The sequence below is a fragment of the Patiria miniata genome, unplaced genomic scaffold (genome assembly GCF_015706575.1).
Source record: "Patiria miniata isolate m_02_andy unplaced genomic scaffold, ASM1570657v1 HiC_scaffold_14, whole genome shotgun sequence".
Lineage (NCBI taxonomy): Eukaryota > Metazoa > Echinodermata > Asteroidea > Valvatida > Asterinidae > Patiria > Patiria miniata.
In genome coordinates this window covers 6,392,943-6,410,296 of record NW_024037052.1, presented here as the reverse complement: position 1 = coordinate 6,410,296, position 17,354 = coordinate 6,392,943, and the positions used below count along the sequence as shown (strand labels likewise).

Below are 17,354 nucleotides of genomic sequence, written 5' to 3'. Positions count from 1 at the left end.
TTGGGCGGGAAAACAAAATCAAATTTATTTGAGCCCATTCATACCGGTACCTACCCTTAGTCTAGAGGCTAGACGCTGTTATTGTTTGTACGCGATAGCCCGCCGCGCCGCCGCGATAACCAGCCGCCGCGCAAGGGCGCTATCACGACCAACCAATATCGCCTGTGAACCCGTCAGAACAACGTCTAGATCACTTGATAAAATCTCCCCCTGAAAAATGGGGGAAATTAGTGCGCATGCGCGACTTCTGCAGGCAATTACGGTACATTTTCAGTCCCACACATACTACACACAACAAAAGAGCTGACCAGTGAAATTGCACAAAAGTCTTGCTGCAGTTTTTAACCTACTGGAAGAAATTTGAGAGTTTGCTTCGGAACTACTATGAATTTTTAAAATTGCGCGCTGCATATATTAGGCCAAACTGGCCGCGCGCATTACACAACCAATCTAGACGTTGCTCTGATGGGTTCGCAGGCGATATTGGTTGGTCGTGATAGCGCCCTCGCACAGCCGGTTATCGCGGTGGCGCGGCGGGCAATCGCGTACAGACCATAATAACGTCTAGCCTCTAGACTAACTACCCTAGGTTTCTACAGAGGGGAAGGAGGGATTAAGTAATGCAAGCATGTCAATTTGGTGAGTGCAAAAAATCTAACTTAGCCCCCAAAAAGGTTCATTTAGCTTAAAAAAACAGCCATGTTCAGTCAATATGTAAACATTGTTTTCCACCAAGTTTTCACGCATGCAACTTTTTAACGAATGTTTTATGAGTAGCATTCTCTGTCTAAACTTTTGGCTTCATATGAGGCAGACTGCACTTTTAGTGTTTTTTTTCTTGCCTCATAATACATTGGTCCTTGTGATTCCTTTTCAATACTGGCCTTCGACACTAGTCTGTGACATCCACGACTTTCAACAAAGATGCCCTGTCCTTGCAAATTTGAAAGCCATTTTCTTCCAAGTTGCAAGGTTTGTTTATATGCTCAAAGCCAGTAGTTGTCATTATTTTTTTAATGTTTGTTGTCTTTTCAATTTTTTTTTATACATTTGTAACAGATTTGTATAATACTTGGTCCAAGAAAGTCTAACATTTTGTAAGCCAACAACTGCTTAAAGGATCATTTGCTTTTTGCAAAGTAGGATGCATAATTACTAACCTGTTGAAGTTTCAGCTCAGTGGATACTATACATACATGTACCTTTTGGAAAAACACGTGCGCAATTTTTGGGGTCTCGCTACTGCATTTCATTGCTGATGCACGTAAAAAAAGAAGCGTGCCTTCAGGCACCCTAATTTGATATCTCCTTCAACGTTTGTTTTTTTCCCCCCGAAATATACCATTTCAGGCGGAATAATTTCACAGGGTATTTGATACCAGTCCTATCTTCACTTTGAGAAAGGTTTCTGTCTTTAATTGGTAGGCACTTTTCTGCAAATCGTCGCGTCAGTGCAACAAGGTCGTAACTCCATTGTGCAACAAAGTCGTATCTCGGGCGAAAACGCTCCGTGCAACAAGGTCGTATCTCGACATCCATTGGCTTTGTGTGTACATCCGGGTTATTTTAAGTGAGATACGACCTTTGCACATACGACCTTTGCCCATTCTCAAACTCGCATTTCACGACGAAATAATCCTACGTGGCATTGAGCGCTTTTAATAATCCTCTTAAATCGTCCACTTTGCTGGAAAAAGAAGAACTTTCCTTGAACTTAAACTTTGAAAGGCCATCAGTCACAATTAGAAAAAAAAATAATTGCCAGGCTAAATCCTACAAATTCCTCTAGAATACTCGGTCGATTTGGATTTATCCAGAGGGTTAAAAGGTAACAAGTTGAGGATAAATCACCGTCACGTGTTCCTGGTTCCAGTGACATGCAACTTTTGAGTTTTGTTTAGTCATACATTTTTAAGAAAGTAGCAGTTTCTATTAAAAATAAGCTATCAGGATGTAGTTAGGAAAAATGAGGCTCACTACTTTGTAATGTGGCCTACATGTATCACCACAGAAGGAACATGCAGTGTTTTTTTTTTTTGGGGGGGGGGAGGTGGGTTGGGGGATTAAATTGAAATTGAGATGAATTGAATGCAGGAATTTTACAGAAACAGGGCATATCCAATCTTCACAATTTGAATTTGCATTTTTTTTTTCTCTGCCAATGGTATAATCAATAAATTATGAGTTAAAAAAAACACAAGATTTAGATTAAGTACAGTCCGTAGTGAAAAGTCAAAATTCCCAGGAAAAAAAGAGGAAAATTTCAGCAACAAATGAAAACAATGGAGGAATCTTAGCATTAAAGTTCATCTGTGTTGGTGGTTAGATACAATTTAGAGGTCAACTTTTGATCACGACACTAGAGAATTTCGACACCTGTTTCAAACCCACAAATACCCTCAGACAACTACTTGTATTGATCACCTAAGGATAAAACAGCCAAGGACAACACTGGAGTGATCTACCAAATCCCTTGTCAAGGACAGATCAGGCAAGGCCAGTGCAGACTCCTACATTGGAGAGACCTAAGAGGTCCCTTTCGACTATGTTTGTGGAGCACTGTCGCCCCAGTTCATCCACTTCGGAGGTCTCTCAACATATCCATATAGAATCACCAGGCCATCATGTAGACATACATGAAGTAAACATCTTAGACAGCGCAAGGGTGGATCCACAACACAATTTTTTGGGGGTCGAAAAAAATTGTTTGGTCCCAAAATGGGGGTCCCAAATATGATGGCGTGGGTTCGGGGCCCTTTTGGTTCAGTGCCTGCCTTTACTGTGACGTCACTTAAAAGAAAAAAAAATTGGTTTCGTTTGGAGGGGGAGGGGCCATGGCCCATGTTGGCCCCCCCCCCCCTGTATCCGCCCTTGAGACAGAGACACACGACACTTCGAAAGGGGGGTGAAGGAGGCAGCGTACATATCAGAGCCAACAAATCTTCTTTAAACTGGGAGGGGGGGGGCGTCATAGACCCCCAGGAGTCTATGACGCAGTGTTGGGATCACCTGTCCGTAAGGTCAAGGATGCAAGATCCAGGTCATCTGATCCTGCTGTATGAAGACTGGAGTTTCGGTTGAAAATTACAGGTACAAATTCTCTAGTGTTGTGATCATAACTTTACCTCTAAATTGTATGGAGGAATCTTATCAAACACTGCCTAGGAGTTTTCTGACATTTCAAAACTACAGATGTTGATTCAATACGTGTATTTGGGGTTATGTTTTTGTACATAAAATTCTGTTTTTATCTCTCTTGTTGGAAATCTAGAATTGTTCATGGTCGACAGGAGACAGCTGTCTCTACTATATGTCAGTTCCTCGCGACTTTTCCCTTCAAAGAGCCTGAGTTTAGTTTAGTTTTTTAGAGTCATTCGAGTGTTTTGTCTGAGTGCGAGTTCCCCGTAGTGTGCTATTTTTCCAGGTTACACTGGCATAACTTTAAGCTGCCCATCACGCTTAAAAAGTTTCAAGTATTTACTCTACATGTAGATACCAACTGCAAGTACAATCAGGAAATAGCAATAAAGTACATTACCTGCAAAGAGAATAATTTAATGAGTTTTGAGAGGACAAACGATACGCACACAAAACAAGGAAACTCTGAAATCCATTACAAACTACATGTGTACATCCAATTGGTTTACGAAAGAACAATTGGAAAAAATTGAAGTTAAATTCACAAACCTGAAATACAAGTTATCCTTCCCAGTTTTCAAAACAAGTTTTCCAGGTGCACACAAACAATGGTATCTGACAAATAAATGTAGGACTGAAGACAAAAGTCATCCTTCAATTTATCAGAGGCTGTCCCTGTTCCCTTTTCCCATTGTTCTTCATTATTTTTTAAACAACCCATGGCACCTTGATTGGCAATTTAGCCTTGTGTGTGTGTGACATCCAAATATAGTAAATAGGTATGCACATGTAAATTTTGGGCAATTCCAGCGTTATAAAAGGAAGTGTAATGTCTGTGACAGAGCCAATTAACCATGGTATCTGATTAATGATTCAGAGAAATGATCCAAAACTCCTAGTCTGTAATCTCCTTGACCATTTCTAGATGATGAATGCATACTTTGCGTATGATTTGAAAAATACATTTTCAGGTTTATTCACTGAGCTCTTAAAAGCTCTGTCACAGACATTACATAATGCTATTCCCCACCAACTGGGGCGCTAGAACTCCTTTTTTGACATTTGGTGTTGGTCTGTCGTGCTAGTACGACAGACCAACATCCCAAATGTCAAAAAAGATTTCTAGCGCCCCAGTTAGTGGGACTAACATTTGCTGGATTTGCCCATTTATGTTTTAAAAGCCACTATTTTTGCTTGGAGACAATCTTCCCAGGGGAGGTTCATTCATTTTTAAGTTCAAAGTTTGGACTACAATACATTGTACATTGTACATCCAAATTCTTGCAGGGCTGGCATGATATGACCACTGCAAATGCATTTTCTAGACAAATAAAAAAATTCTAGTTTTCCAAGCAGGATTGAAAAAACTGAGATACTCCATTTTACTACTTGTTGGAAAACTGGATCAAGAAGTTCCCTCTACCTATTGTATTTTAACGCCACAATGGTTTTAAATTCTCATGACTCATGCACACATGAGCATATCAGTACCCACACACGGTGTAAACCACTTTCATTTTCACTTGCTTGGTCGTACTCACCTGTTGAATACACGCAGGCCGCGACGATGAGCGCAGTCGCATCACAATGGGATTCCTGCTCCCCAAAAACACTGTCCAGCCATTGTTTTTCTTTCTCTCAAATTTCAGAATTCTCAGAGCATCAACGATGAAAACTGTGACAGCTACAGCACCAAAGGCCTAACTGCCTCAGTTATTTTTTTTAAAGGTATTGTTCACCAGTTCAGTTTTTCTTCGGTGTCGGTTACTTCATTCTAACATAGAGAATTTCATAACATGAGACGGTGGTGTTGTGTGTTGAGCGAACTAGAGGATGATCTCTACGGCAAATCAATGACAGCATACCAATGGACCTCTGTATACTGACAGCCCCTAGTTTAGCTCTGACAGTGATGTAAGCTCTATGTGTATGCTGTGGCGACACAGGCGGTGCACTGACGTCACATCAAGTTCTATTGTAGCAGTGCATTGCGTACACAGGTACAGGCAGCACAATAGGCAGTGACAGCGCAATGCTGTGGAGGCCTTGTGGATCACACGCTTGGAGCATCAAGAATAAAGAGACAGCCTGCCACTGCCAGGTACTGGGGAGGGCAAACCAGGGCTGAGTGAACAACCAATCAAATAGCAATTATGATTTTTATCAATATTGAATATCGACTGTACAGAACTGCTCTCACTCTGGTAGCTGTCTTCATTTGAAAATTCCATCAATAATGCAGTGTATTATAATGTCTTTGGAAAATGTACTCCCTGTTTTTTCTTGTAAGAAAGATGGAAATGAGGATATTCATGCATATTTCTGGTTTTCAATCGACAGTTTTCTCACTAGAAATGAAATGATATTGATAAAACAAGGACAAAACACCTTGACAAGTTGGGTGCAACAAGGTGTATGGTTTTTCGTGCGGAACTTGTCGCCATGTTTGCGAAGGTTACCTGTACATGTAGATCTAATATTTGTCAAGTAACGCCCACCACACAGATTTGTACAATGGAAACGATCCATTGTCCTTAAACCTAAATCAAATGAAGCCCATCTGAATTAAAACTTAATTAAAAGTCTTTACAAAATTTGTGTTGGTGAAGTCTTTGTGGGTTCTCATCAAGCCTACATGCATTGTAAACTTTTTAATTCTTTACTTGTGTAGAGGAACCATCAACTTTACAACACGACATAGTGAAATCACATCTACAAGCCATATAGGACATTCTGATGGCTTTTTTATCCGAGTATAAAGTTGTTCGCTTCATGGAAAGACAATACACACTGATTTACTTTACAACAAATAAGTGACTAAGTTTGACCACAAACAAAAGGTACATTTTTCGCCTGAAACACAGTAATTTCTTTATTTGAACAAATTTATGGATTGTTCATGTAAATGGAACAATGCATGTGGGCGTTATGGGTTTTTTTTTACAGTAACACCATGTGAATGACATCTCTTTGTGGATTGTGTGGTTCAGAGAAGAACCGTTTTTAACTCGACGTTTCAAAATATGCTCTGTACGTCATAAGCAGTCTCCTGGTGGCAAACAAGGCATGAAAAATACCATTATAAAGGAGATCGACAAAGAAGTAAAGCATTTTAATCACTTAGGCTACACAATTTGATTTGCTAGGGCCCTGAATTGCGCAATGTCGACAACAAGTTTTCCCAATATGGTCCGAATGTTAAAGGGACACTAGGTCCTGGAACAGCCCAATTGGGCTACAAACGCGCTTTGAACGAGATGATGTTAATCGGAAAAACTTTTAAAAGTAGGATATAAACATCCACACAACTATCCTTTCAAAACTGGGCGTTTTTGTGTTATTCCTGTATTATGCGTGCAAGAACGAATTTTGGGGTCCACTTTCTGCGACCCCATAAATTCGAGCTGTTTGGATGCTAGTTGTGATTTCATTCGCACCAAGGGCGGATCCAGAACACAATTTTTTGGGGGGGGGCCAACAAATTTTTTTGGATTCTAGATGCTCTGTGGTGCGATCTGAGGCAATTTCTGACCACTTTAACCAATGTTTTTTTGAGGAAAAGATGGTGATGTACTCATTGCCTGCCTTTATTGCGATGTCACATAAAAAAAAAAATTGGTTTCCTTTTGGGGGGGGGGGGGAGGGGGCATGGCCCCCTTCCCCCTGGATCCGCCCTTGATTCGTACGCGTAAAGTGTTCGCCTTTTGCGGACGTTGAAGAAACCACAATTTTTTGCATTGGTGATTGGGTCACCGGCGCGCTGTTCCCAGACACACAACGTGTATAGCATACATGAGAATGACACGAAAAACATATTCGTACTCCGTCATGTCCGATGTAAACAAGCGGGGGTTTTTCCGCTTTTTCTCGGGAACGGTAAGACATTAGGTTGGTTTCCTTTCAACCAGATGTTTGAAATAGTCTAAGTAAACAATCCAAACAAAACAGTTTTCGGGATTTTTCAGGACCTAGTGCCCCTTTAATGTAGACTGCATAACTAAGCCTATTGTCAAGTACATGTATCCAATACATTATCAAGTACATGTATACATGTACATTATTGTTCCACACTGAACCAGAAATTGACTTTTTATGTAATAGGTAGATTTTGTGAAAAGCTGTTCCATGATGTAACATATGCGTATGACTATAAATCATGGTCACAGTCAATCACATTTAAAGGTTACAAAACTATTTTCTGACACGCTTTTTAAGTAAATGGGGAGGGGGAAAGGGGTGGAGCAAGTGGTAGAAGGGGGGTGGGGGGGAGGGGGGGGGGGGGGGGGGGGGGGAGGGCAGGTGGCCAAGGAGGAGGGGAAAGGGGTGCAGGGAAAAGGGGTGCAGGGTCAAGGGGGTGCAAGGAAACAGGTGCAAGGGAGAAAGGGGGCAAGGGAAAAGGGGGCAAGGGAAAAGGGGGCAAGGAGGGTCAAATTGGGCGGAGCAAGTGGGGGGATGGCAAGGTGGGGCAAGGGGAGCAAGGGAGGGCTGGGGGAGAAAGTGACAAGGAGGATATCCCCCTTTTTTTTTTGGTTCCCCCCCCCCCCCCCCCCCCCCCGTTCCATGATGTAACATGCATACGACTATAAATCATGGTCACAGTCAATCACATGAAAAGGTTAGAAAATTATTTTCTAAAACTTTTGGGGATGGGGAGGGGGCAAGGGGGTCGAGCAAGTGGTAGAAGGGGGGGTTTGGCAAGGGGAGGGGCAGGTGGGCAAGGGGCATGGGGCAAGGGAGTGCAGGCCGGGGCAAGGGGGTGCAAGAGAAAAAGGGGCAAGGGGGGAAGGGGGCAAGGGAAAAGGGGGCATGGGAGGGGCATGTATAGGGGCAAGGGGGATGGCAAGGCGGGGCAAGGGGAGCAAGGGAGGGCTGGGGAGAAGGGGCAAGGGGGTATCCCCCTTTTCCTCTTGCGTGTCAATTTTTCACGGGGGATGGAGTGGATTAGGCATTCATATCAATTTGTTTATGGCAAAAACCGCTCCTATTTATTTTACCTGATTCAACCCGATTTTGCGCATAGCACGATTGTAACAAATGTAATACAAATGCGCGTACGCACAACGTGTACTGTGTGTGAATACCCCTGTGTGTGGACGTGAGCGGCCGGCCGGCGTGACAAGATTTGAGCGTAGTGTACGCACGTACAACGCAATGCCCACGACGTATTTGAGCAGGGTTATGATTGGCGATCATCTTCTTCAACTCCTCAATGTACGGGCCTTAACAATGTCCAATCAAAATACATGTTAGATAATTAGTTAGACCAGAACTTTCCCTAACAACACTTTTTTTAACAATGCCGTACGGTGGCGCTGTTTGTGTTTACGGCGAGTTGAAGCGGTGCGGGTTTACTGAAAACCTTGATTTACACACAGAATCGTGTTAAATTCTGCTAAACACAATATATATCCTGAAAAGTACGGGCTTTGTTTTTAATATAAATTCAATATTTTATATCAGTATGATGTAGAATAAAATTATCTGTCTTATATTCTTTTAACAAGTCAAAGCGGTGCTCCGTTTTCCAATGGTGTACAAAAAAAAACAATCGAGGCGCCGTTTTTGATGGCAATTCCCATAGCGGAAAAATCAGTTCCTGTGTGGACGCTTGAAAAGGAGCGCTCACGAATTGATATGGGATTCATTCAGTGCATAGTAAAGAGACCAAAAGTTATTGCTGAAATTTACTTGTGCAGGCCCATTGCCAAGGGGGGGGGGGGGGCCTGGTTGGGCTGGGCCCCATTGGCTAGCACTTGGCCCCCATATGTATTTTTGTATTTTTTATGGTAGTGGGCCCCCCTGGTTGGTACTAGGCCCCCCCCCCCCCCCCCATGCCCGGGGCTGGCAACGGCGCTGAATTTATGTCATTTTGTGAAAAAATTATCACGATCAATTGGGGAGGGGATAACCACCCCCTTGGATGCCACCTTGACTGATCATTAGCAACTTGCCCAAGACCCTCAACAAATTAATGCAACAAGAAGACACAAGAGGGGGCTATACATGATGAATGTCCATTAGAGTTAGTGGTTAAACTTGCATTCTGCATGGTTCTGTCAGCTATTTTGGTGAGTCTTAAAAGATCTGAAGAATAAAAGACTCACCAAAAAAAGCTGACTAAATGTCACTCAAAGTGATTTTATATAGGGGTCCTAAAGTCAAAATATACGATTACCACATTTCCCAATTGTTCGAAACTGTTTCCATAGGCGTAGCCAGCGGGGTCGGGGGTAGCCAACAATTGGCATCCTATGCCGAAATGCCGCAGTGTTTACTTTATTGTCATTGTCAGCTGACAGTGAATAGTGCAGTGTATTTTGGTCATGTTGATAGATATCGAGACCCGGCCACTCATCTAGTTAATTGAGCCATTCTACGAATCACATCAGTAAATACTTACATTAGTTTCCACTTCCCCTTCTTTTCTGATGTGGCTGCATCTTGATCTTCAAGAAGGTGAAAAGAAGTTCAGTCAGATGAATCCAAACTCGCGCGACAGCTGTCCAGACATGACATGACGTCATTGCATACGCAACACGTGCTTCGCGCGCTATCAAATCTCGCGGGGGGCAGTATCAAAATTCCAGACACCAATAATTCCAATACTTCAAGATTCTATTAAAAATACTCAGAATCTCAAGGGTGTTCAGCCGCACAGAACAATACTATGATCAACATGTCACCTTTCATTTTCTTATAAATTTTGGGTGGGTTGACTGATGACTATTTTGGAGAAATTCTCACCCAAAGAAGACCACCCCTAAACGAACGATGTTCATCGCCCCGACTTCGGTCAATAGTATCGCAATCTCCCCATTAAACAAAAGTAAGACACTCATTGTAGCGACGATAACTCAAGATAAACACATTGCATTGAAATGACATTTCGTCCAATATTTCTCCATAATATCTGACACAAGACCTTTGAAAACTGACAGGAACCGTGAAAGAATGAATTAAAAATAATTTAAAGAAATAATTGGAGTTTTCTCTATGGTGATTGCAGGGCGGGGTGTACGAGCGAAGGACTGACACTCCTTACTTTTTCGTCATCAATTTCTTCCAAAAGAGGGCGCGCTACTAAACACTGGTCACCACCGACCCGACTTCTGTCTAATTGCAAACATTATTTAGACACTCTTTGTAGCGACGAAAACTCAAGATATTGAAACAGATTGCATTGAAATGAAATTTCGTCCACTATTTTGCCATGATATTTGACACAAGAAGCTTGACAATTTACAGGAACCGTGAAAGAATGAGGTTTTCCCAAAGTAGTAGGGGGCCGATGTGCATATTTTGGTTCCCGTCGAAATTTCATGTTAATTTTTGGCAACCATTATAAATGTAATCTTATGAGTCCTGAGAACAAGAAAATTGATGTTATTGACCTTTAGTGACCTTGACCTGAGGTCAAAGTTCATGGGTCATTTTCACCTAAAATTTGCCTTTCGGAAGGGTTTGCGAAGATTTTCGAGGCAAGTGAGCACATATTGTATTTGGTTGAGAGTTTCTCCATAATAATAAATGTTATTATTAATGTATTTATGGGTTTTCCGGAAGAAAACATGGGAACATGTCACTTTTGCCCGAAAAGGGCTGGGTTGTTTTGACCATCTCACGCAGATTCCGGCCCCCCCCCCCCCATGACCTCGGCCATCGAGTGACGAAAAATTATGAAACTTGGTACGTGCATAGAACAACATAACATAAACAAACCCAAGAAATTTCATGACTAAAGTGAAAAAAGTAGGAGTCAATTTCTCAACATAACAGTTTATTAGAATACAAGTTCTTGAAAATGTGAATGTGCGCAGATACTAAAAACCCATAGCTCTCAGTGCCTACTGGCAACTGAAATTTACAAAAAAAGTGTATTTTTTCGAGGTTAATTTATTCAGGAACTGTGTGGGAAAGGGAACTGGATAGATTGTAAACACATTGCTGTTCCGGACAAAAGGTATATAGGCCTATTTCAAAATGTTTAAAAACATGTACCGGTATAGTCATTGTTTTTTCCCCCTCAAACTTCCTCATTATTTTTTACAAACAATATTAACAATGCTGTGTTTTGCGAGAGTGATTAGTTTAGTCAATAACAGCCAATGATTTCACAGGTTTGAATGTAGGGCCTACTACCAGAAAGCAAGACTTGTCAGACAAAATAAATTTTCTCTCTTTGAGAAAAAAAGGAACACTGAAATCAGGTAAAATTATGGATCCATCATCGTCTCGTTCGAGACTTTCAACAATGGGCGAGAGAAAATAATGCTCAATATAATTTTGCATTAATTTATTGTATTAATTTTACTTGGGATTCATAGGAAATATAGGTAGGCCCTACACACAATTTATTACAAAATTTACTACAATATATTCAGTAACAGAAATGTACGAAGAGATTTAAAGACGAAAATAAAAAAAAACTAAAAAAAAACATTGCCGACGATGTCTTTTGATTAACTGTGCTGACTTCTGACAGAAGTACAGGAACGCGGCCCGCAAATATAAAGGTATCAGAACATATACCTAAACGAAACGAAACGAAAGTACGAAAGGAAACGAAAGGAAACGAAAGGAAACGAAACTACGAATAGCAAATTAAAAAAATAATAAAGCATGTTTTTTTTAATTCAACACCTATCTCCACATTAGACGAATTTCCCGAAACGTGGACGAATCTGAATGCTTTATATTATATTTGCGAATTACACTGGAGACATAATAGGAATTACATTCGAATTCGGAATAAACAATGGAGCCCAACGACGTTCTGGAACGAAATTAAAGTATCTTTCCAAGGAATGCTATATTATACAATTGTTGAAGTAACTGGGAAAACCATAATTAAATATTAATTTTAAAACAAAATCCTCATTTTACAAGCATTCTGTTCAAGTAAGCGTAAATACACAATTACATAATTCATTGCATTTTATTCTGTATAATAATGTTTACACGGCATTGTAACATTTTATTGTGTGGAAATGGCAACATTGAAATAAATGTTTCTACTACTACTATTAACAGTCTTTTTCCCGCCGTAAAATAGCTCCAAAATAGTGCCGTATAGCTCCAAAATAGTGCCGACTGATCAGGGGAGTATAATTATGGAGCAAACCGAGGTTTTGATCGCATTTCACAAGTGATTTTGATCTCAGGCATACCCCACCAAAAAACTCTCAATTGCACACTTTGTCAGCCAAAACGATTACTCACAGTATTACCGCATCGTCATTGGTGAAACTGTAATTCAGTCATCCTCCAAGTGCAGAAATCTAGGTGTAATCCTCGACTGCCATCTATCCATGAGCGATCAAGTATCAGCAATATGTAAAAAACGCAACTTTCACCTGCTAGTGGGGGGCCAATGTACTTCCGTTGGCATGTCATGTTAATTTATGGCAACCATTATAAATGTAATCTTATGAGTCCTGAGAACAAGAAAATTGATGTTGCCATTTTTTCCATCGACCTTTAGTGACCTTGACCTGAGGTCAAAGTTCATGGGTCATTTTCACCTAAAATTTGCCTTTCGGAAGGGTTTGCGAAGATTTTCGAGGCAAGTGAGCACATATTGTATTTGGTTGAGAGTTTCTCTATAATAATAAATGTTATTATTAATGTATTTATGGGTTTTCCTGAAGAAAACATGGGAAAATGTCACTTTTGCCCGAAAAAGGGCTGGGTTGTTTTGACCATCTCACGCAGCTTCCGGCCCCCCCCCCATGACCTCGGCCATCGAGTGACGAAAAATTATGAAACTCGGTACATGCATAGAACAACATAACATGAACAAACCCAAGAAATTTCATGACTATGGGTTAAAGGGTTTTGGAATTACGGCTAATTAATTATTCATAAGCACGTATGGTAATTCAATTGTGTACACTACGTATAGGGGGAAATTCAGTTTTGACGGAGGGTAGCGCCGAAATATTTCGCTGCGCGGCAACCTGTGGTTCGAATTTTGTTTTTGGTATCAAAAGATGTGCAAGACTCGAGGCTAAAATGTCAGGACAGCTCAGGCCGTGAAATAAATAATTTTTTTCAAGAGTATCGCGGCAAAAGTTGAAAGAGGGAAAATCCGCCCCCCCCCCTTTTAGGGCCTAAATATGACCAACCCTTTAGTGCCTGGCATCTAAATATGAAATGTTGTAAAGTGTCCTCCGCAGTACCACACTCGCACAGGGTGTTTGTCGGTTGAGGAAAATCCCCACTTCTTTTGGTGCGAGCCACTCCAGAGCGGAGGTGATTTAAGCACCTCCAGGTCTTTCATCCTGCATGGGATCCTGCAGGTAAGGCTTCTGCATGCTTGATGGGCATCTCATGTAGTGGGGGAGACGCCACAAGTCTGGTCAACCCAGGAGGCACACACTTGGGTCTTAATAGCAGGGTTGATCGCTTTCAGGTGACTCACAGTGAAGCACTGCTGTGACTGGTCAAGAACATCGGTCAACGTCTTCCCTTGGGGGACCGTTCCTTTGAAGACGTACTCTACTCTGCCTTTGAATACTACAAAGAAACGATGGTTCTTCAATAGAACACCAATAAACTGGATAAGGGTCAGGTCTGCTGTCATGTCCAGGATCTTCTGAAGGAGTCAGCAACGGTTAACACTGTCAAAAGCAGCTGTAAGATCAACAAAGACAGCGCCGGTGATATATTTTTTTCTGATGGAAGCAGTCCTTAATGTACTGAGTGAGGTTTAGAAGCTGTCCCGTTGTAGATTTGCCGGGACGGAAGCCTGCCTGCCTGTTCCTGTATCAGTTGTTTCTCAATGAAGAGGCAAGAAGGTTGAGGAGGAAATATTCCAGCAACTTGAATGTGTGACTTTGGGACGATAAGTTTTGACATGCATTGGGTCTTTTCCGGGTTTTAGGAGGGCGATGACCTTCGACTTTTGCCACACTTTAGGTATTGTTTGTGTGGCGAGGCAGGTGTTGATGAGCTGGAGTAACCAATTTGAGGCGTTTGGTCCAAGATGTTTCAGTTCTTTGGTGAAAATGTTATCCAGTTTGGTTGATTTCCTGTTCTTTATTTATGCCAGTCGCAAGTTCATTAGCAGAGAAGGATTTGATGAAGCCAATAAGGTCGATGGCGGGGTCTTTCTGGCGGAGCTTGGCTTTCGGTCGCTTATCAGGAGAACGTGGCACTTTACCATTTAAATAGCAGTTGTTGTGGGCTATTTGGTTGGCGGTGATGTTACAATGCTGTTCACTTGGCTGAGCTTTTTTTTATATCATACTCCAGGCTTGGAGGCCATATTGGCTTCTTGGCCATATTGGTGGTTACCACAAGGGTTTGCCACAAGCTTTGAAGCTGTTCTGATATGGCTGTTATTAATTCCTCCCCAGATGAGATAGTATCGACAGCAAGAGAGTCGTTTTCATACATGCGTCTCTATTTCCTGTAAAGTTCAGCACTACGGGATGCTGCTAGGCCTGGGATGTAATCAGTGCGGCAGCCCGTAGGGATGTTCTTGCACCACCGCATCAACAAACCGGTGTCATAGTATTCAGGGGTTGGATCAATGTCAGCTAGATGGTGTTTGAGCTCATTGGTGAAGCCTTCACAGTTGGCCTTACTAAGTTGAAACAGCGGTGGAATGGAATTGTTGCGAAGAGACAGCAGCAGTCACTTTGATTCCAATAGGGCGATGTCGGGTCTTTGGAATGGGGTCAAGGACCATCTTGTTGCTAAGTGAGGCGATGTTGTGGCTCACAAGGGCTAGAGCAGGGTTGAAACTTTATCTCCAGCCGCCACTATGGAAAAACTTCGACAGTTTCGCATTGTGTAGGCATGCAACTGTAAACTCACCAAAAAAAGAGGAAATTCCTAAATTCAGAAGACTTTGTACAGTGATTTTCAATTTTGAATGGCAGAAATGAGAATAAAAAAAAAGGAAATCAGCTGATCCGAGGAAAAGTTGTATGCCTGATTGTGAATAAGGCTCAGTTGACTTGCTTCGGCCAGCGATTCAAAAGCGTCGACGTCTGTGCTGGAATGATGCTGCTGTGGCTATTAAATCGCCGATAATTATGCGTGGCTTGGGCTGTTTTGTGGATTGTGGCGGTGGCATTAGGATGGAAGACCTGGAGGTGCTTAAATCACCTCCGCTCTGGAGTGGCTCGCACCAAAAGCACCATGAAGAAGTGGGAATTTTCCTCAACCGACAAACACCCTGTGTGAGTGCGGTACTGCAGAGGACACTTTACAACATTTCATATTAAGATGCCAGGCCCTAAAGGGTTGGTCATATTTTGGCCCTAAAAGGGGGCAGATTCCCCCCCCCCCCTTTCAACTTTTTCCGCAATACTCTTGCAGAGTTATTTATTTCGCGGCCTGAGCTGTCCTGACTTTTTAGCCTCGTGTCTTGCACATCTTTTGATACCAAAAACATAAAATTCGAAACACAGGTTGCCGCGCAGCGAAATCTTTTCGGCGCTACCCTCCGTCAAAACTGAATTTCCCCATATACGTAGTGTACACATTTGAATTACCATATGTGCTTATGAATAATTAATTGGCCGTAATTCCAAAACCCTTTGACCCATAGTCATGAAATTTCTTGGGTTTGTTCATGTTAAGTTGTTCTATGCATGTACCGAGTTTCATAATTTTTCGTCACTCGATGGCCGAGGTCATGGGGGGAGGGGGCCCGGAATCTGCGTGAGATGGTCAAAACAACCTGGCCCTTTTCGGGCAAAAGTGACATTTCCCATGTTTTCTTCAGGAAAACCCATAAATACATTAATAATAACATTTATTATAATGGAGAAACTCTCAACCAAATACAATGTGTGCTCACTTGCCTGGAAAATCTTCGCAAACCCTTCCGAAAGGCAAATTTTAGGGAAAATGACCCATGAACTTTGACCTCAGGTCAAGGTCACTAAAGGTCAATGGAAAAAAATGGCAACATCAATTTTCTTGTTCTCAGGACTCATAAGATTACATTTATAATGGTTGCCATAAATTAACATGACATGCCAACGGAAGTACATTGGCCCCCCCACTAAAGCGGAAAAGTAGCCACTATCTTGAAAAACGATCCTTTCACAACATGGCTAAATAGTGCCACTTTCGGGTCCAATCGCATCCAAAATGCTCAGAAGTTTTTCCCCGGCGGCGGACATAATCAGCCAGTTTTAACATTCATGCAATATTCATTTGGTGGTTTCTTACACTTTAGTGTGGCCTGCTGATTCCAAAACTGCATGATGCCACCTTAATTGAAGGTAAGGTACACCAAGAAATAAAAATATAGTTTTTGTGCCAATTCAAGGATTATAAGTCCTACAATAAATCATGGAGCAGCGTATTAAAAAAGTAACCTGTCGAAATATCAGCTCAAAAGATATACTTTCTTGGGCGGCGGAACGCTTTTCAAACTTGGGGGAGGGGGGCAACACCAAAAAGGGTCACTTGCTCAGAAAAGGATGCACCTTCCGTCGGTGTGAAAGTGGAGGAAAAGAATATAATCCCGTTCGTTTCGCTATAAACCTACATGACGAGGAACAAATTATGAATACGTTGTCCATCTTGTTTCTTTTACCTAGTTATTAGAGAGACTATTGGGCTTTTTTTTATCGTGAGTTCATGGTGTGTTTTTTATCGCGAGAGGGGCACTGATGATTTTTCGGTGACCATTTTATTCGCGTGAAGAGCACTGTTTTTTTAGGGGTCAGTTTTCCATCTTGAGAGGGCGCACAATTTTAATGTGCTCGCGAGCGGGGCACCAATTGTGCTTTCGAGAGGCAGTTTTCCATCTCGAGAAGTTATCGCGAGAGGAGCACTATTGTTTTTTCGATGGCCAGTTTTCCATTACGAGTGGGGCACAATTTTATTCCTGCGAGAGGGGTATTTGTGCCTTCGAGGGGTAGTTTTTCATCTCGAGAAGGTGCACAATCTAGTTAATGCGAGAGGGATAGGCCTACTTGTGTTTTTGAGGGTCAGTTTTGCATTACAAGAGAGGAGACTATTTTACTTGTAGCGCGATCATAATTATACTTTCACACGTGTGCGTTTGAGGGGCAGTTTTATTTTCATCTCGAGGGGGTACATTAACCGCGAGAGGGGCACTTCTGTTGGCCTGGAAATATGGGGGGGGGGGCAAGTCCCCCCCCCCCCCCCCCCCCCCCCCCCGTCCCTGTATACTTTTGGAGGGAATGGTAAATCTTCATTTTTCTTGATGCCAAGCAAAGTTTCTGTTG

General features: G+C 42.0%; 1 protein-coding gene across 1 annotated transcript in view; it reads right to left on the bottom strand.

The window, feature by feature from the left end:
- LOC119722242 (low-density lipoprotein receptor-related protein 2-like) overlaps positions 1–13,720 on the bottom strand; it is a 91,008-nt gene extending 77,288 nt beyond the window's left edge. The window contains 2 exon segments of the mRNA XM_038192287.1: positions 4,680–4,773; positions 13,517–13,720. Of these exon segments, the coding sequence (XP_038048215.1) occupies positions 4,680–4,773; positions 13,517–13,720 (298 nt within the window).
- Between the last annotated feature and the right edge of the window lie 3,634 nt (positions 13,721–17,354).